The sequence below is a fragment of the Pantherophis guttatus genome, chromosome 4 (assembly GCF_059756535.1).
Source record: "Pantherophis guttatus breed Tessera chromosome 4, ASM5975653v1, whole genome shotgun sequence".
Lineage (NCBI taxonomy): Eukaryota > Metazoa > Chordata > Lepidosauria > Squamata > Colubridae > Pantherophis > Pantherophis guttatus.
Genome location: NC_142066.1, coordinates 15,479,960 through 15,501,025, shown reverse-complemented (window position 1 = coordinate 15,501,025; position 21,066 = coordinate 15,479,960). Strand labels below are relative to the sequence as shown.

The window sequence follows — 21,066 nt, the reverse complement described above, 5'->3', positions numbered from 1 at the left end:
GAAATTATTCTAACAATTATTATCTAGCTGTACAAATTATACTGATTAACTGAGAGCCTCTGGATACAATTCAGATACTAGTGATCACCTATAGAACCCTCCAGAGTATAGGCCATGGCAGTGGTGGGTTTCTACCGGTTCACCCTGGTTCGCACGAACCGGTAGTTGTGGCAGTGGGAGGCTCCGCCCACCCACTCGGACATCATCATGGACATTCTGCGCATGCGCAGAAGCGCTGTTCATGCGTGGTCACAGTTATGAACCGGTAGCGAAGGTAAGAGGCACTGTATTGCGGTGGTTCTCCTCCTTTCTCTCCGACCGGTCACAGTTTGTGTTGGCAGGGGGGCAGAGGTCGACCTCGAGGCCTCTCGTCTGTGGAGTGCCGCAGGGATCGGTCCTCTCGCCCCTTCTGTTCAACATTTATGTGAAGCCGCTGGGCGAGATCATCCGTGGCTTCGGGGTGAGATACCATCAGTACGCTGATGACACCCAACTGTACATCTCCACCCCAGGCCACCCCAACTATGCCCTTGAAGTGATGATGTCTCAGTGCCTGGAGGCTGTGCGGATCTGGATGGGGAGGAACAGGCTCAAGCTCAACCCTTCCAAGACTGAGTGGCTGTGGCTCCCGGCATCCCGATATAGTCAGTTGACTCCATCACTGACTATTGGGGGCAAGTCCTTGGCCCCCACAGAAAGGGCTCGCAATCTGGGAGTCCTCCTGGATATGCAGCTGTCCTTGGAGGAACATCTGACGGCTGTAACCAGGGGGACCTTTTATCAGGTTTGCCTGATTCACCAGTTGCGGCCCTTTCTTGATCGGGATTCCCTTTGCACAGTCACTCACACCCTCGTCACCTCTCGCCTTGACTACTGCAATGCTCTCTACATGGGGCTCCCCTTGAGGGGCACCCGGAGGCTCCAGCTGGTCCAGAACGCAGCAGCGCGGGTAGTGATGGGAGCAGCATGACGCTCCCATGTAACACCGCTCCTGCGCGTGTTGCACTGGCTCCCGGTGGTCTTCCGGGTGCACTTCAAGGTGTTGGTTATCACCTTTAAAGCACTCCATGGCATAGGGCCTAGCTATCTTCGAGACCGCCTCCTGCTACCGACGACCTCCCAGCGACCCATGCGCTCCCACAGAGGGGGCCTCCTCAGGGTGCCATCAGCCAAACAATGTAGGCTGGTGACCCCCAGGGGGAGAGCCTTCTCTGTGGGGGCACCTACCCTCTGGAATCAGCTGCCCCCAGAGATAAGGAGAATCCAAGACCTCGGTGCCTTCCGCCGTGCCCTTAAAACCCACTTTTTTCAGCAAGCCGGGCTGGCTTAGGAAGAAATTTTTTAAATTTTTAAATGTTTAATTGGTTTGTGGTTTTTTAAATTTTGGGCCAAATTTATATAGATTTTAATTGTTTTTAATATTTGTATTTCATGTTTTTAATTCTGGCTGTGCACCACCCTGAGTCCTCAGGGAGAAGGGCGGTATATAAATTGAAAATAAAATAAAAAAATAAAATAAAAAATAAAAAAGTGGAACCCACCATTGGGCCATGGCTATCTCAGGGGCTAGGTCCCTTTCCTTATTTTTGCCCATCCCCATAAGATCTAATGCACTTGCTTGTCCCCTCTGCCAAGCAATGTTATCTATATCATTCCAAAATTTGAGGAATTGCAATAAGCTAAATCAAGTTGTTTTGACATTTCACAAACATTTTCACTTCTGCAAGATGACTCTTAACCTTTACCTTTTCCCTACTTAATCACAAATATTGTAATTAACGTCATGAGTCAACTCTCTGGAGATCTGAAAATTGCACTAGAGAACCACAAAAATCTGCAGGAGTCAAAGCCAGAAAAATTATCCACACTTCCATTCGTGCATAAGGTTAAATTGGGGTGTCGGTTAGGAACTCTCTCCGTCTGAATTTTGAGCAGCTTTGCATAAGGGAGGCTTCAGAGGATCAGCCAATTCTCAGAGCATAACTTTGTAATTGTAAGAGCTCTTTTGCCAGCAGTTACAGCTCCATCAAAACAACTGAGATAAACCAAGGCTGACGGCAGGAATGGTGCTGCAGGCCACCCGGAGAGAGAGAAAATCCAGACAGATGTTCGCCTGCAGGACTATGAGGGCTAAAGTATGGTTGAGTATTGTCCTACTGCTGACCTCTCAGATGACCATCAGAGTAGAAACCATTAAATGCACGGGAACCTCTGCAGTGTCTGTTCCACATGAATGGCACCAGGAAGGCAAATACATCATTGGTGGGATAGCATCCTTCCTTCATTATGGGTTCCCCAACTATGCGTACAAAGTGCACCCTTCTGAGGAATCAGTTACCTTCCCATTGTAAGAAATCAATTTGCAGTCTGATCCATAAGTTGAAGCTTTTCTCCACTCAGGGTGGAGGAAAAAAAGCACCAGCCCTAATTCACCTTAAGATAAAAGGCACTATAATAGTTTAGATACATCCTTTTCTATCCTCAACCTTTCCTTAGACCATTCAGTCCAGCAATGCTATTAGTTATTAGTTATGTCTGTAATTTTTTAATGTACCGATTAGACTCTCGGGGTCCACATGTCCTATTTTAAAATATCACAGGGCTTCTTACAATATTTGAACAAAGGGGAAACACAAAAATTAACCAGAAGGGTAGAAACATGGATTCTTCTACTCGCAATCTTCTCTTAAGCTCTTAAGCAGAAACAATCCCTCTTCTTCTGAGGGAAGAAACACGGATTTCTCAATATCTGGCTGAGTTCCTCAGCTCCACTTTCATCATCACTGTAACCCCCCTGGAAGATTTACTCATAAATTAGTAACACTACACTCAAATTGTCACTGAAAAATCAACCCATCCCATTTTTTTTTTCCCCAGCTCAGTCATTCTCTTCAAAGTTTTGGGACTCGTCTTCTGGAAGATTTAATGATTGCTGATATTCAGTATTTTTTTTTTCATTAAAAGGGAAAATGTTCAGTTTTTTTATAACATTGAATGGTATTGGACAGATTGTGCAGGAATTAATAAGGTGGACATGTTCTAATTATAGATCAAATGAAAAATTATAAAGGACTAAAATTCGCATTGAAAAATTTAGATGAAATGTTCTTCATAAAGACTGGAAAAAATGGTTTGTGTGTGTGTGTGTGTATGCATGTGTAGACACTTTCACATGACATCTATTCAGCAATTTCAGGAATTTATATCTCCCTTTTGTAAAAAATTCCATGGTTCCTCCACTTGTTCCAAACAGAACCCATGTATGATATTATATTCAATCACATTGATATTGAATATAATGTCAGAAATATACAGAAATACTTTACTTTAATTTTTCTGGGTATCACAGTTTAAGAATCTATTAAAGTGTACAGTTCAACAATCCATTTTATATTGGATGTGAATTTGAATCATAAGAGACAAATTGTGGAGATTCAACAATAAGATATATTCAATACACACAATGCAAGGGCAGTATAGGAAAGCCAAATCACAATATATTTACCGTGTTTTCAATGCCAGTTATGATTTTTTTTTTCTCACTGCATATCTCTTTAATAGCATAATGCATATCATAATTCACTTTTGGAATAAGTCACTTTATTTACAGGGTGATAACAAAGTTCTACCAACACGACTTGGCTTTAGTGTTTACCGTGAAAGAGATCAACAAGGATCCTGACATCTTGCCCAACATCACTCTAGGATTCCACATCTATGACAGCTACTCCGATGCATTAATGACCTATCGTACCACTCTGGACCTGCTTTTTAAGTTCCATAACATTGTCCCCAATTATATTTGTGGGACTGAAAAGAATATTATGGGAGTCATCGGAGGGATGAGCCCTGAAACATCCATACGCATGGCAGAAATTTTGCAGCTTTTCAAGATTCCACAGGTTGAACTATAGATTAGCCAGGCAGAACTTGTTGTGTCCTAGACCCTAGCTGAAAATGGGTGGACTTGTGAAATTACTATCACGCAGATTATCAGATCTATATTTTTCCCTTCACAGAACAATTTCCTGGTTCATCAGTGAACAGATGTAGAATTAGATAAGCAACAATGTAAGGTGCAAATTGTGATAACTATCAATTTTGCTTCAGTAGATGGCTGCTTTCAGCAATTGTAAAATGAATCCACACATACAGAATTTTAGAGCAACGTTTGAAGGTGTGTGGTCTTGCTACATATCATAAACTACCTCATTGATTTCAGTTCATATATTTTAGGCATAATGTGCACAAATATCAGGGTTTCATGTTGACAGATGTGGAGGACAACATGTGGCAGAATGGTTAACCTGGGAAAAATTTAAAATTTTGTATCTTTAAATTAAGCAGTTTAGCTGCAGCAAAAGGGCCTGAACTACATGGATGAGAGATAGACAGATCGATAGACAAATCACTCCTTCCTCTTTTCTTTTTTTTTAGATTTCCTATGGCTCATTTCAATTGACTATTATTAATAATAATAATAATAATATTAAGAGGGGAGCAGCTCTAGAGCACAATTGTCTTCCATTAAGTTATCCCACAATGAGTTGTCCCACAGTGATTTGGTGGTTGTGGTGGCAAATTGTCCTAGATTAAGATGGGTGAATGGATGGATTTGTGAAATTACTGTCATACAGATGATCAGATCTATCTTTCTTTTAGATTTCCTATGGCTCATTTCAACTGGCAGCGAGCGATGAATCACATTCCCCCCCTTTTTATCGCATGGCCCCCGATGAAGCTCTCCAGTATGAGGGTTTAATCCAGCTCTTTCTGTACTTTGGGTGGAAGTGGGTAGGACTTGTCATTGTGGATGATGAATATGGAGAACATTTCATACAAACTCTGGAACCCATGCTCTCACAAAATGAAATCTGCTCTGAATTCACTGAAAGGGTTGAGAAAAATTTTCATTTGTATGACTTATCTGGAATAATTGAAGAAACTACGCAGCATATTACCTTGTTCACAGAGAAAGTAGCCAATGCAATTGTTATATATGGAGAAAATATAGTCTTTTTGTGGCTGGCCTCTACTCTACTTTTGACCAAATTTATTCTTCAAACAACTTCTAATTTTTTAGAGACCATTTCTGCAAGAAAAGTGTGGATCACGATGGCCCAAAATGACTTTACATTACAACCCTTACAAAAGGCTGTTGATATGCAAATGTTCCATGGGGCCATTTCCTTCTCAATTAGCAAAAAAGAACTTCCAGGTTTCCAACCATTTATACAGGCTGTCACCCCATCTGGGACAAATGAAGATGGCTTTATTAGAGATTTCTGGCACCAAGCTTTTGACTGCATACCACCCAATAATGGTGCTTCTCCAGATGATGAATGTACCGGAGAGGAAAGACTGGAGGACCTTCCCGCACCCTTCTTTGAAACAAGCATACTTGGCCATAGTTACAGTATCTACAATGCTGTCTACGCTGTGGCTCAAGCCTTACAAGATGCTCACACAGTTAGGACACATCAGATGACACGAAAATACAGGGATCAAATGCAAGCAAAAAGTATAAAAGCCTGGCAGGTAAGAGTTCCACTTACTCAATTGTCTTCTAAAAGATTCTTCATGGTTACAATGAAGTGGCAGGACTTAATTTGTCAACAGACCATTGTAGGTGAGCTTTCTGAACATCACTAATGTTCACCTTTCTTCAACATTCATACATTAGAAATGTTGACCCCTATATCTACACATCTCTTTTCACACAAACGAACTGCTCTTCAAATTTCTTCTGCCTTTACTAGATTTTCTTCCCATTGCTTCTTCTTTCCAACTACTTTTGTGAGTTATAAGTGAAGAATATCATTGAGTACCATTTTTTTAAAAAAATGTCTAACGTGGTCCAATAATACAATTAAATTGTTTTAGTGCTTCATACATTTTATTCCTGGGTGGGGAAGGGATTCAGATTTCAAAAGGCATATTGTTTGGGGAAATCATACCTATTTCTATGGAAAGAAATAGCTCTTCTCGTTCCCTGGTTTGCTCAGAGTCTCAGGGCCCGAGCCTTAGGCTGATGTTATGCAACGTCAGGTCCGCAGCTAACAAAGCCCCCCTCATTTGTGAACTAATTCAGGAGGGGAGAGCGGACCTGGTGGGCATTACAGAGACCTGGTTGGGCCATGAAGGGGAAGTCCCCCTCGTAGAGATGTGCCCACCAGGTTTCCACGCATTCCATCAGCCAAGGGCTCAGGGTAAGGGTGGAGGGGTGGCGGTTATTATAAAGGAGAGTCTTGATCCTAAGGAGGCCACTGTTCCTCAGACAGCCGGATGTGAGTCCCTCCTCGTGAAGTGGGGCCATGGGTTACAGATGGGCCTGCTGATTGCATACCTGGCTCCCTGCCACATAGCAGCAGCCCTGCCTGATCTCCTCAATGTAATAGCCAGGGAGGCGGTTGAGACTCCTAGGCTTCTTGTCATGGGAGAGTTCAATCTGCCATCCATCGGTGAAACATCTGAGGTAGCTCAGGAGTTCATAGCTTCCATGACGGCCATGGACCTGACCCAGTTAGTTCATGGCCCTACTCACATGGGGGGTACACATTCTGGACTTGATTTTTGTATCTGACCAGTGGTTGAATGGCCTAGATATAGGGGATATAGTCATCGAACCCTTGTCATGGTCAGACCATTCTCTCCTTAGGCTTGACTTTCTGTCGGCTACACCCCACCACAGGGAGGCGGAACCGATTAAATGGTTCCATCCCAGGCACCTGATGGATCCTGACAGATTCCAGATGGAGCTTGGGCCATTTCCTGAGACTCTAGCTCACAACTCGATTGAAGACCTGGTGGCAACCTGGGATAGGATGGCCATTGGTGCCTTGGATCGGGTTGTGCCTTTGCGGCCTCTGACCCAGCGTCGAAGTTGCCCGGCTCCTTGGTTTTCCGAGGAGTTGAGGGAAATGAAACGCCGGAAAAGATGCCTAGAGAGTAGTTGGAGAGCCAGTCATTCTAAATCTGACCGAACACTAGTGAGGTCATATATTAAGACCTACTTAGTGGCGATAGCAGCGGCAAAATATAACTATTTTTCTGCTATTATTGCATCGGTAGATAATCGCCCAGCCGCCCTGTTTAGGGTGACCCGCTCCCTCCTCCATCTGGGAGCATGGGAAGACCCCTTGCAAGGTTGAGCTGAGGATTTTGCACAATAACTACACAATAAAATCGCTCAAATTCGGGAAGGCTTGGACTCTGACTGGGTTAGTTCAGACGAAGTGATGGAGGCGAATCTTGAGGATGTTATTTGGGATGAGTTTGACCCTGTGACCCCTGAAGACGTGGACAGGTTACTGGGGAAGTTGAATGCAACCACATGTTTATTGGACCCGTGTCCCTCCTGGTTGGTACTGGCTTCCCGAGAGGTTACACGAGGCTGGCTCCAGAGGATTATAAACGCTTCTCTGTGTGAGGGTTTCTTGCCTTCCACCTTGAAGAGGCAGTGGTGAGGCCCCTCCTCAAGAAGCCCTCTTTGGACCTGGCTGTTCTAGCAAACTACCGTCCTGTCTCCAACCTTCGCTTTGTGGCAAAGGTTGTTGAGAGTGTGGTGGCACAGCAACTCCCGCACTATCTGGATGAAACTGTCTATTTAGATCCATTCCAGTCTGGCTTCAGGCCTGGTTACAGCACTGAAACGGCATTGGTTGCATTGGTTGATGATCTCTGAAGAGCTCGAGATAGGGGTTGCTCCTCTATCCTGGTTCTATTAGTTCTCTCAGCAGCTTTTGACACCATCGACCATGGTATCTTCCTGTGCCGACTGGAGGGGCTGGGAGTGGGAGGCACTGTTCTATGGTGGTTCTCCTCCTATCTCTCTGACCGGTCGCAGTCTGTGTTGAAAGGAGGGGTGAGGTCGACTTCAAGACACCTTATTTGTGGGGTGCCACAAGGGTCTTTTGCCTCTTCTGTTCAACATTTATGTGAAGCTGCTGGGTGAGCTCATCCATGGTTTTGGGGTACAGTGCCATCTTTACGCTGATGATACTCAGCTGTACATCTCCACCCCAGACCATCCCAATGATACCCTTGCAGTGATGTCCCGGTGCCTTGAAGCCATGTGGATCTGGATGGGGAGAAATAGACTCTGACTCAATCCTTCCAAGACCGAGTGGCTGTAGCTGCCGGCGTCCCGATATAGCCAGCTGATACCATCACTGACTATTGGGCCCCACAGAGAAGGCTCGCAACTTGGGTGTCCTCCTGGACACATGGCTGTCTTTAGAAGAGCATATGACGGCCGTGGCCAGGGGAGTTTTCTATCAGGTTTGCCTGATTTGCCAGTTGTGCCCCTTTCTAGATCAGGACTCCCTACATACAGTCACTCATACCCTCGTCACTTCCCGACTGGGCTACTGTAATGCTCTCTACATGGGGCTACCCTTGAGGTGCACCCGGAAGCTCCAACTGGTCCAGAATGCAGCTGCGCAGGTGATTATGGGAGCAACATGGCGCTCACATGTAACACCTCTCCTACGCGAGCTACATTGGCTCCCGGTGGTCTTCTGAGTGCGCTTCAAGGTGCTGGTTCTTACCTTTAAAGTGCTCCATGGCTTAGGACCTGGGTACTTACGAGACCACCTTCTGCAACCGAAAACCTCCTATCAACCAGTACGCTCCCACAGAGTGGGCCTCCTCAGGGTGCCATCAGTAAAGCAATGTCGGCTGGTGGTTCCCAGAAGGAGAGCCTTCTCTGTGGGGGCACCTGCCCTATGGAACAGGATACCCCCAGGGATACAAATTATCCCAGATCTCCGTACTTTCTGTTGTGCCTTGAAGACCTTTCTATTTCACCAAGCTGGACTGGCATAAATTTTCAGTTTATCTCAACTCTGAGCGGAGGATCTTAATTGATGAGCCAAATCGGTTTAATTATTTTAAATTAATTTTATTTCAAATTATATGTATGTTTACCACCCTGAGTCCTTCAGGAGAAGGGCAGTATAAAAATTAAATAAATAAATAAATAAATAAATAAATAAATAAATAAATAAATAAATAAGAGACGAGTAGAAAAGACGATTAGGGGGCTGGAGGCTAAAATATATAAAGAATGGTTTCAGGAACTGGGGATGGCTAGTCTAGTGAAAAGAAGGACTAGAGGAAGTACTACAGAGGTGTTTCAATATTTGAGAGGCTGCCACAAAGATGAGGGGGTCAACCTAGTTTCCAAAGCACCAGAAGGCAAGACAAGAAACCATGGGTGGAAGCCAATCAAGGAGAGAAGTAACCTAGAACTAAGGAGAAACTTCCTAATGATAAGAGCAATCAACCAGTAGAATGGCTTATCTTCAGAAGTTGTGGGTGCCCCATCACTGGAAGCTTTCCAGAACAGACTGGACATTTGATGGTTGGACTAGACTACCTCCAAGGTCCCTTCCAATTCTGTTATTCTAAATTCTATGTTCTCTTTAACCCTCAAAGTAACAGTAACAGAGTTGGAAGGGACCTTGGAGGTCATCTAGTCCAAGCCCCTGTTCACGCAGGAGACCTATACTAGGGATTCGAACCGTCAACATTTCTGATTGACAAATTCAATGTCTTAGCCACTGAGCCACCTAGGTAGCCACCATTAAACCCTTATGCTTTTTCTTCTGCAAGCTCCACCCATTTCTGCAGAGAATTTCCTTCAACAATAATGCTAGAGATGAAATTAAATTAAATGAAGATGGAATAATACAAGCTGGATTTGACATTGTAAACCTGGTTACTTTCCCAAACAACTCTTACATCAACATCCCAGTTGGAGAATTGGATCCACAAGCTCCTCCAGGAAAAACTTTCCACATATATCCAGACAAAATCCAGTGGCATCATGAATTCATTCAGGTACCATAACATGGACTAAAAGACCCAAATCATATGTATTGCTTTTCATCCTTCTAGCCTTTTCTTTAGCCCATAGAGGGCAACTAGCCCATAGGCCCCAATTAAATTTCAGTGCATCTCTATCAAAGGTATGCAAAAGCAGACGTACTGCATTACTGACTGGTTAGTGATGGATATTCTCTTTCTTTAAAATTTCTAACCTTTAGAGTTTCTAACCTGTTCAAATGAAAATAGGGTGATGGAAATTTAAGTATTGGTTAGTTGTTTGATTGATTGATTGATCGATCGATCGATCAATCGATTGATGAATTTATTTCCTAATCATCTCATGGTCAAGATGACTTTGAGAAACATATAGTTGACAATTATACTTTTGCGTCAAGTAACCAGGCTGTACCGTATACGATGTAGGAGTTTATAGGTAGTAATCAACATGTGGAGGAATTGGAAAATCATCAAGGTATGAATAGAAATGTGGGTGTCAAACTCAGAAAATCAGAAGTCCAGGCAGTTCAAATGAATATATGTTTATTGCCTGCTAAAGCTCTCTACAAGAATCTGAACTACTAACATTCAAGCCAAGCTGGCAGTAAATAAGAGTCAGAGGAATTCAAGGAGGCCTGGACTTACATCTCTTGTGGGTACAAAGAGATTCCAAACTGATGATATGCTTGGCCCTTCTCAGCCTGGTCACCTCCTACACTGGGCTGTCTTTTATTAATTAAACTTCAGCTAAACTAAAAACAAATGAAATGCAACTTCAGTTAGGTTCCTGGTTCCGGCAACTTTTTCCCAGTCAAATTGTCTTTTTCATGTCACGACTATCAACAGTGTGATTCTTATTCATTGTATGTACAAGGAAAAAAAAACTCCAAAAGGTTAATCCTCATCTTTTTTTCTATTTGGGAAAACTTTTTCGTGATTAAACCAGCTGAGTTTGCTCGATGGCAGGTCTGACTCTCTACTATCTCATTTATATTCATTGGATGTAAGTAAAAGCAAAAGACTAATACTGACCTCTTTGTTTCTTTGAGGATAGCTACCTCCAGCCTCATTATGTAATGATCCTTGTCCTCTGGGAAAAACAAAGAACAAGATTGAAGGGCAGAAATTTTGCTGCTATGCTTGTGGTTGGTGTCCAGAAAAGATGGTATCCAGACAAATGGGTAAGATTCGTGGCATCCCAAAGGACCTATGCATAAAAGTTCGTTTCTGCAGCCTGTCTTCTATTTAACAAGAATCTCTTCAATTGTATTGCTTGCTGTATTGGTTCATCTCAAAGCAAGAGAAGGAAGAGATGTCCTGTAGCCCATTTCTCGATCCTTGAGATTAAATCTAATTCAAGTGATATGGAACTGTACATGAAGCAAGCAGTTACTGCCCATATTCCAGGATCTAAAGCTGCTTCTTTCTCTTTTCCATTAGATGAGAGAGATTTAGAAATTTTTACATGCTATTCTCTTGTTCAGAAGTGCTATTAAACCTAGTGCACTCCAATAGGCCAAGTGAATTGTAATGTACGAAAATCTAAATGGTTTTTCCCTTCAGTGTTCATTTTTTTAAAAATGTAGGTAGAATACAGATTTGCAAAAGAATTTATGGAACATTTTCTCTGCAAGGAAGTCCAGAAAAGCAATTCTAGGCCTTGGGAAAAGTTTTATTCTGTAAAGAAATTATTTTTCTCTTTTCAGATATGGAAAATTGTGACCATTGTCCAGAGGATCAATTTCCAAACCAAGCTCACAATGAATGCATTCCAAAGACGCTGAATTTCCTCTCCTTTGAAGAGCCACTGGGCATTACTCTGGTGTCTCTGGCTCTCCTTTTGTCCCTGGTTACAGCTTTGGTGTTTACAATCTTTATTAAGCAACGGGACACACCCATTGTCAAAGCCAACAATCGCAACATCACCTACCTTCTACTTATCTCCATCTTTCTTTGTTTCCTCTGTTCACTTCTGTTCATTGGGAAGCCCAATAAGGTGACCTGCCTCCTCCGACAAACAACATTTGGCATCATCTTCTCTATTGCAATCTCTTCTATATTGGCCAAAACCATCACGGTCATTGTAGCATTCCTAGCCTCAAAGCCAGGAAGCCTATTCCACAAATGGGTCGGGCAAAAGTTGGCCTATTCTATTGTCTGCTTCTGTTCCTTCATTCAAGCAGGTATTTGTATTGTTTGGCTGGGTACTTCTCCTCCATTTCCCAATTTGGACATGGAAACACTCCATGGAGAAATCATAGCTGAATGTCATGAAGGCTCCATCATCATGTTTTATTCTGTCTTGGGCTACATGGGTTTTTTGGCTCTTCTCAGCTTCACTGTGGCCTTCCTAGCCAGGAAGTTGCCAGACAGTTTTAATGAAGCCAAGTTCATCACTTTCAGCATGTTGGTTTTCTGTAGTGTTTGGCTGACCTTTGTCCCTACTTACATGAGCACCAAAGGGAAGTACATGGTGGCTGTGGAGATCTTCTCTATCCTGTCTTCCAGTGCTGGCTTACTGGGATGCATCTTCGTTCCCAAAATCTATATAATTGTACTGAGGCCTGAACTCAACTCTAGAGAGCATTTAATACACAAGAAATAGAAAAAGAATGGGATTGAATTTTGAACAACCCAATGCTAATCTCTTCTATGCATAAAACTATATTCATAAACATGAATAAGCAAATGATCTGAGGAAGCTGTGCACATGTTTCAAACATTTATTTATTTATTTATTTATTTATTTATTTATTTATTTATTTATTTATTAAATTTTTATACCGCCCTTCTCCCGAAGGACTCAGGGTGGTGCACAGCCATTAATAAAAACTAATATATACCATAAAATGTAAAAAACAATTAAAACAAATTAAATAATTTGGCCCTTTTTTAAAAAAAACCCCAAGATTAAAATACCCGTTTAAAATTCATTATCTCCTCAGCCCGGCTTGTTGAAATAGTAAAGTCTTAAGGGCATGGTGGAAGGTACGTAGGTCGGGGATCATACGTATCTCCGGGGGCAATTCATTCCATAGGGCAGGAGCCCCCACAGAGAAGGCTGTCCCCTTGGGGGTCTCCAATCAACATACTTTGACCGACGGCACCCTGAGGAGTCCCTCTCTGTGGGAGCGTACTGGCCGGTGGGAGGCTATTGGTGGCAGAAGGTGATCTCGCAAATACCCAGAATAATTCTTTCCAAATCCCAATAGAACACACAATACTTATTTTCCAAAGCACCAGAAGGCAAGACAACAAACAAAGAATAGCAATAGCAGTAGCACTTAGACTTATCTACCGCTTTACAGTGCTTTACAGCCCTCTCTAAGCAATTTACAGTGTCAGCATATTGCTGGGTCCTCAGCAATCTGGGTCTTCATTTTACCATCATTGGAAGGATGGAAGGATGAGTCAACTGGTGATGAACTTCTCAGCACTCCCTCCTGCCATTGCTAGTGCACATTGATCTGGCCTTGGTTCTCAGGAGCCTTATTTTATTATTTTATTTTATTAGTCATATTTCTATGCTGCCCACTCTCCGAAGACTCTGGGCAGCTTACACCAAAGACAGTATACTAAATAGCATATTGCCCCCAACAATCTGGGTCCTCATTTTACCCACCTCGGAAGGATGGAAGGCTGAGTCAACCTTGAGCCAGTGAGATTTGATCTGCTGATCTGCTGAACTAGCAGTCAGCTGAAGTAGCTGCAGTACTGCACTTTAACCACTGCGCCACCTCGGCTCTCTCAATTATCATTGTTATGTCTGGCACATTGGAGGAAAACATTCTACATTCCATAAATCCCCCCCCACATAAGTACAGCAACTAAAAAACAAAGCAAGAAAAATATGGCTTCAACTAGAGTCATTTAGAGCTGACACAACTTCTTAAGCAAAGGGTTGGATTAGAAGACCTCCACAGGCCCTTCCAATTCTAATGTTGTATGTTTTAAGACTACTCTTTTAGGAAATAAAATTAATTTATTACCTGCATTTAGGTAATAAAGTATGAACAAACTTGATGGAATTTGTTTTTTATCTTATAATTCTTCAGAAGGTAGTTGGTGTTTGCGGGGAGAGGATATATTAACACTTCAAGCAAGAAATCTTCCATTTGGGAGTTCTATTTGGGAGTTCTATTGCAATGGGATTTCAATCTTTTGCAAACCAATTCTAGGGCTAATACAAGAACTCTGTAGATACAGAAATAGACATTAGAAAGAATGGACTGTGAACAATGATCAAGATTGATCAAATATTGTTGAGTGATTTTTTCCCACTTCTCAAAATCATTGACTAATCGGGTTTTGCAGTCAAAACTAATAACAAACCCAATATCAAACTCTTAACCTCACCCTCAATTCAGGACCCAAAACTTGCCTATTGTATAGCACCATTTGAGCAATTATTTTAATGAATGCTTCTTCTTAGCACAGAGCATTAAATATACATAAAGAAATATTTATTTGTCTTGGTGAAATGAAGTATACCCAGATATAATTCTTGCTTTTTTTGTGGTTCTGCTGAGAAGGCGAGAAAACGAAGAGATAGAATAGTAGCCAGAATGGCAGTCAGAATTTGGCTCAGGTAAATCAACCAAAGCACTTTGAAGATACAAGTTAATGTTATTTTATTTACAGGCATGCACAGAAAAATACAACAATACTGCCTAGAGCAGCCCCATGGAGGCAGGAAATAAAGTTAACAAATACATAAAAAATAAAAAAATGGAATATTCTGGATTCCTAGAACAATGATTTTTATTTTTATTTATTTATTTACTCCATTTCTATAGCTGCCCAACTCAACCAAGTGATTCTGGGTTGGCTATAGTGGTTGAAGAACTAAAGAATTTGCTGAGCAACTTATGAGCAAAAGCAAACCGGCGTTAACATATCTTTGGTCCACTATAATGCAAAGGAAAAAAAGAGGAAAAGTCAGATACAGAGGAAATGACAGCAGGATGTTGAAATCTTTTAGAGCAGGGCTCCCCAATATGTAAGCCACAGCCCATTACCAGGCCGTGAGTTATTCACAACCAGATCGCATGAGTTATGAGGCCAGGGCACTTGGGACCACTCAGCCCAACTCACACAAGTGCCAGGTCCAGTGCTCACAGACCCACTTTTGCGGGGTCCCCAATCTGTGGGCTACATCCCACTACCAGGCCATGACCTATTCACAACTGGGCCACATGAGTGGCAGGCAAGTGCATGTATGAGCGCTCAGCCCAACTCATGTATGTGGTGGGCCTGATGCTCGCAGACCAGGGGTGGGCTGCTGGGGGTTTACAGGGGTTTGAGAGAACCTCTAGCTAAGATTGTGCAATTCGGACAACCCCCAAATCCCACTCTTCACTGGCCCTGCCTACCTTGGCCTGGCCCTCCCATGAATCCCCACATGGCCCGTTTTGGATGCAGGTAAATGCAGGATGCATGCGGAGACTCAGGGAGAGAGAAAAATGGACCTACCGGAAGTTCATGAAGGCCAGAACCAGGCCCGTTTCCAGCCTCCAGAGGGCCTCCAGAGCCTGGGGAGAGTAAAAACACCCCCCCACCACCGTGGTGCAGGAGGCCAACTAGGCTATACCCATCATGGCCACGCCCACCCAGCAACCGGGCAGACAACCTCTTGCTAAAAATTTTGAAGCCCACTCTTGTCACAGAGCCACTTGCATGAGCAGAGGGCACATGTGCCCACCACTCACAATTTTTTTTTATTTTTTTTTATTTATTTATTTCTATTTCTATACCGCCCTTCTCCCGAAGGACTCAGGGCAGAGTACAGCCAGAATAAAAACACAAAAACATACAAACATCATAAATTTAAAAATTTAAAATTATTAAAATTATTAGACAATTTCGTCCCAGTTTGATTAAAAACCCAAAAATTAAAATTCCAGATTAAAATTCATTTACATAGTCAGCACCGCCTGTCGGAACAGCAGGGTCTTGAGGGCACAGCGAAAAACACAGATGTCGGAGATCTTGCGTATCTCCGGGGGCAGTTCATTCCAAAGGTCAGGAGCTCCCACAGAGAAGGCTCTCCCCCTGTCGCCAGTCGACATTGTTTGACCAACGGCACCCTGAAGAGTCCCTCTCTGTGGGAGTGTATTGGCCAGTGGGAGGCTACTGGTAGCAGAAGGCGATCTCGTAAGTACCCAGGTGGTAAGTCATGGAGCGCTTTAAAGGTGGTCACCAACACCTTGAATCGCACCCGGAAGACCACCGGGAGCCAGTGCAGCTCGCGTAGGAGAGGTGTTACATGGGTGCGTCGTGTCGCTCCCATAATCACCCATGCAGCCGCATTCTGGACCAGTTGGAGTCTCCGAGTGCTCTTCAGGGGGAGCCCCATGTAGAGAGCATTACTGTAGTCCAGACGGGCGGTGACGAGGGCATGAGTGACCGTGCGCAAGAAGTCCCGATCCAGAAAGGGGCGCAACTGGTGAATCAGGCGAACCTGATAAAAAGCCCCCCTGGCCACAGCTGTCACATGATCTTCTAAAGACAGGAGGACACCCAAGTTGTGAGCCCTCTCTGTGGGGGCCAAAATCTCACCCCCGATAGTCAGTGATGGTAACAGCTGGCTATACCAGGACGCCAGAAGCCACAGCCACTCAGTCTTAGATGGTTTGAGTCTGAGCCTGTTTCTCCCCATCCAGATCCGCATGGCCTCCAGACACCAGGACATCACGTCAAGTGCATCATTGGGGTGGTCCGGGGTGGAAATGTACAGCTGAGTGTCATCAGCATACTGATGGAACTTCACCCCAAAACCATGGATGATCTCACCCAGCAGCTTCACATAAATGTTGAACAAGAGGACCGACCCTTGCAGCACCCCACAAACAAGGCGCCTCAAGGTTGACCTCTGACCCCCTGCCAACACAGACTGCGTACGGTCAGAGAGGAAAGAGGAGAACCACCTCCTCCTTCCTCTCTCTTTATTCCTTCCTATTCGATCAAAATACTGGCCATACTATCTATGAGATTTGGGGAGGGAATAGAAACAATTTGGTTTTCTTGACCATAGATTCCTGACTGGGTTTTCTCACTGTTGGGTCAGTTTACCTTGCTCTGAATGTATTTTTTACCAGGGCTATTTCAACCGTGCATATACAGGGGTATATTATAGGTTTCATAGTGAATGCAGCCCACATGAGTATGAGAAATGGGGTACCTGTTACCACCTCAATAGATTGAAGATTAGGAACACAAAGTTGGAACTTGTGTGCTTGTGTGTGTGTGTGTGTGTGTGTGTGTGCTTGATTGATGTATTGACTTAGAGAATTTATATGGCTACCCATTTTATATACTCTGAGCAACTGACAAAAATCCATAAGAAATATAATAAAATTCAAGTATGAGGGGTCCTTGATACTGTCTGAGCTTGCTTATTTTCTTGCAGACAGTTCATTACCCAAATGAGGCAACATCATCAGTGTTAGTAAGGAGTGCAGTTTGCTGTCAGTTTATATTCTGATAGCTTGAACTGTCAGTGTTGGTGGGGGTGGTTTTAGAGTGCGTGCTTCCGGCGTGCACACTTCCGAACTGGTAGGGAAGGTAAGTAGATTTCACCCCTGTATAATAGCAAATGCCCAACACCCTTTCAGAACACAACCCTCTTCATTACATCATCACCCAGCAAGATTCAACCAAGCCTGGGACTCAAAACAGCCTACAAAGTTACCCCTGAATGGGAGTCTGACAACCAATCAGAATACTTGCCCTTACACAGGAACAGGAAGCTTTAAGGCAGGGCCCAAGAGAGGGTATAAATCTCTCTCTCTCTCTCTCTCTCTCTCTCTCTCTCTCTCTCTCTCTCTCTCTCTCTCTCTCTCCCTCCCTCCCTCCCTCCCTCCCTCTCTCCCTCTCTCTCTCTCTCTCTCCCATGTGCTCAATTGCCCAGGACCTCAAACCATGTGGTCCTGTACACCACTAAACCATCTTTCCAAACAGCCTCCATGTTTCCAGTATCTTTCTCCCCACTTGGAACTGAACCCAGATGGACATTTCTTCCAACACCAGTCTATGGGATCTGGTGGAATAGACACCAGATCCCATAACCAGTATCCTGAATTCACCCAGAAACATATTGGGGGCAGTGTACATTGCACCACAACAGTGTTAAACATTGAAGGTTGATGCAGCCAAAATTGTGCACACCATTCTATTCTGGACCAGGTTAAGCTTTCAAGCACTTGTTGGTATTTTTGAGGTTATTGTTTCTACAGCAGCCATACTTGGAATACATGGTGTTAATCCAAATTGGAAAGTGATACAAGGATGATTGAACATGAGGGAAGCCTCCAAATTCCATTCAACAGAACACTCTGACCAATTATAGACCTCAAGATCGGTTCATCAAACCCCCACAGCAAATTGTAAAAGCTTCCTGTGGCAATTTACAAATGCTTGCTTCAGAAATAAGGTTAACCATGCCTAATTATCACAGACAGTATGATCAAGTCACCAGGTCAATCCTCCAGTGGCTCTCAAGATAATTCTGAAGGAAATGCCTGCGATAAACTGCAGAAGAAATATAAGCCTCCGATATATTATTCCCAGCTGAGGATCTTTCATCCAAAACGGTTGGAGTGTTTTACAGCCATTGCAGAGTCAGTAAGAGCACTGTAGTTAAAAGTTGTGTGCTTCAGGATTTTGTATCTCTTTGCTTCTTCACAGCACAAATAATATTTTTAGAGTGTTGATCAGCCAATGCCTATTGGCCTATTGCCAGTTCTGGAGTGGACAAATTCTGCCAGATTTCAACAAGTGGAGCTACCTACAAGGTCCCACGCCCGTAAGACAGATGAGGACAAACATCTTAAAGGAAATATATAAGACTATTAAAATTCGGCAAAAACCGTAAAGCTTGAGGATCAAGACAAAATACTGTATTGTGGTGGACAAGGTCTTCTGGTGCTTTCTTACATTACAAGTTAAGAAAGAGCCTAAATATCAGGTATTTGAATCAAGAGCATCTCTGTCCAGTCATACTTTGAGCATCCAGACATCCAGACATAGAACAAGTTTAAGATTAGGAACAGATCTATTACTGAGGTGTGAGATATCCTTAAAACAGATCTCATCACATGTAGCAGTTGTTCTGCTGACATTCTTTTTGAATCAAGGCTTCTGGCAACACCAATACAGTAGAAGTCAAGTGAGCAGGAATGTTGGGGATTATTGTCATATTACTCTTTCCAGAATTGGCCATGAAAATACAACCTCTCAAGTGCACTGGAGATAACGCCATTCAAATTCCCCAGGAATGGTACCAAGAGGGCGAACTTCTCATTGGTGGATTGATGTCCCATTTCCATTACATATTCCCCAAAGTTATTTTCAATCAGCATCCTTCTGAGGAATCGATTAACATCCCATTGTAAGAAATCACTCTTTTACCTGATCTTAATCTAATCCTGCTCTCTTCTTTCCGTCTCTGTAAAACAGAAAGGTTGTATCATCATGTGATAATGAATTTCAATGTATGATGAGCATATCCTTTATCACAGCTTAATAAATAGAAATGCTTTATTAACTCAACATCCTATTTTATCATTCAACACCAAGCCAATATACTAGGGCAAGCAGCTATTCTATTGAGACCTGAACCCTCTTCCTGGGTGGAGAAAAAAACCACCAACCCTAATTCATCAAACGCACTAGATGTACCATTTTCTATCCTCAACCTTTCCTTAGACCATTCAATCCACCAATGCTATTAATTATTAGTTATGTCTGTAATTTTTTAATGTACCGATTAGACTCTTGGGGTCCACCTGTCCTCTTTCAAAATATCATAGGGCTTCTTACAATATTTGAATGAAGGGGAAACACAAAAATTAACCAGAAGGGTAGAAACACGGATTCTTCTCACAATCTTCTCTTAACCTCCTACGTTGGAAACAGTTCTCTGTGGGAAGAAGTACAGATTTCTAAATATATGGCTATGTTCCTCAGCTCCACTTTCATCATCACTGTGATCCCCTGGAAGATTTACTCATAAATTAGTAACACTACACTCAAATTGTCACTGAAAAATCAACCCATCCCGTTTTTTTTTTTTCCCAGCTCAGTCATTCTCCTTAAACTTTTGGGACTCATCTTCTGGAAGTTTTAATGATTGCTGCTATTCAGTATTTTTTATTTTCATTACAAAGGGAAAATGTTCAGTTTTTTATAACATTGAATGTTATTGGACAGATTGTGCAGGAATTAATAAAGTGAACATGTTCTAATTATTTATAAAGGACTAAAATTCGCATGGGAAAAATTAGATGAAAATAATCTGTCCTTTATAAAGGCTGGAAAAAATGGATCTTTTGTGTAGACCTCTTTCACATGACATCTATTCACAAATTTCAAGAATTTATATCTCCCTTTTGTACAATGTATACAATGCGAGAGGCAGGCTAAGAAAGCAATATCACAATATATTTACCTTGTTTTCGATGTGACTTATGGTTTTTTTTTTCCTCACTGCATAGCTCTTTAATAGTGTATCACATAGCACAATTCTCTTTTGAAGCAAATCCTTTTATTTCCAGTGTGGTGACAAAGTTCTACCAACACCTTTTGGCTTTAGTGTTTGCCGTGAAAGAGATCAACAAGGATCCTGACATCTTGCCCAACATCACTCTTGGATTCCACATCTATGACAGCTACTCCGATGCACTAATGACCTATCGTACCACTCTGGACCTGCTTTTTAAAGTGCATAAAATTGTCCCCAACTATATTTGTGGAACTGAAAAGAAAATTGTGGGAACCATTGGAGGGATGAGCCCTGATACGTCCATAAGCATGGCAGAAACTTTGCAGCTTTTCAAGATTCCACAGGTTGGAGCTATAGATTAGAAGGAATGGGACAATTTGCCATGGTCAACTCATCACAGACAACTTGCCTTCTCCAATTTGCCAACATACCACAAGACAACACATGACAAGACAACTCAACATGAGATGACTATTATTAATAATAATATTAATAATAATATTAAGAGGGGAGCAGCTCTAGAGCACAGCTGTCTTCCATTAAGTTATCCCACAATGAGTTGTCCCACAGTGATTTGGTGGTTGTGGTGGCAAATTGTCCTAGATTAAGATGGGTGAATGGATGGATTTGTGAAATTACTGTCACACAGATGATCAGATCTATCTTTCTTTTAGATTTCCTATGGCTCATTTCAACTGGCAGCGAGCGATGAATCACGTTCCCCTCCTTTTTATCGC

The 21,066-nt window shown here is 42.7% G+C and overlaps 1 protein-coding gene across 1 annotated transcript; it reads left to right on the top strand.

The window, feature by feature from the left end:
• The first annotated feature begins 4,620 nt into the window (after positions 1 to 4,620).
• Positions 4,621 to 12,433, top strand: LOC117659020 (vomeronasal type-2 receptor 26-like). Its single transcript, XM_034407132.3, has 4 exons — positions 4,621 to 5,538; positions 9,616 to 9,843; positions 10,883 to 11,009; positions 11,535 to 12,433. The coding sequence occupies exons 1-4, from the start codon at positions 4,726 to 4,728 to the stop codon at positions 12,431 to 12,433; spliced, it is 2,067 nt and encodes a 688-aa protein (XP_034263023.3). The 5' UTR covers positions 4,621 to 4,725.
• The last annotated feature ends 8,633 nt before the right edge of the window (positions 12,434 to 21,066 follow it).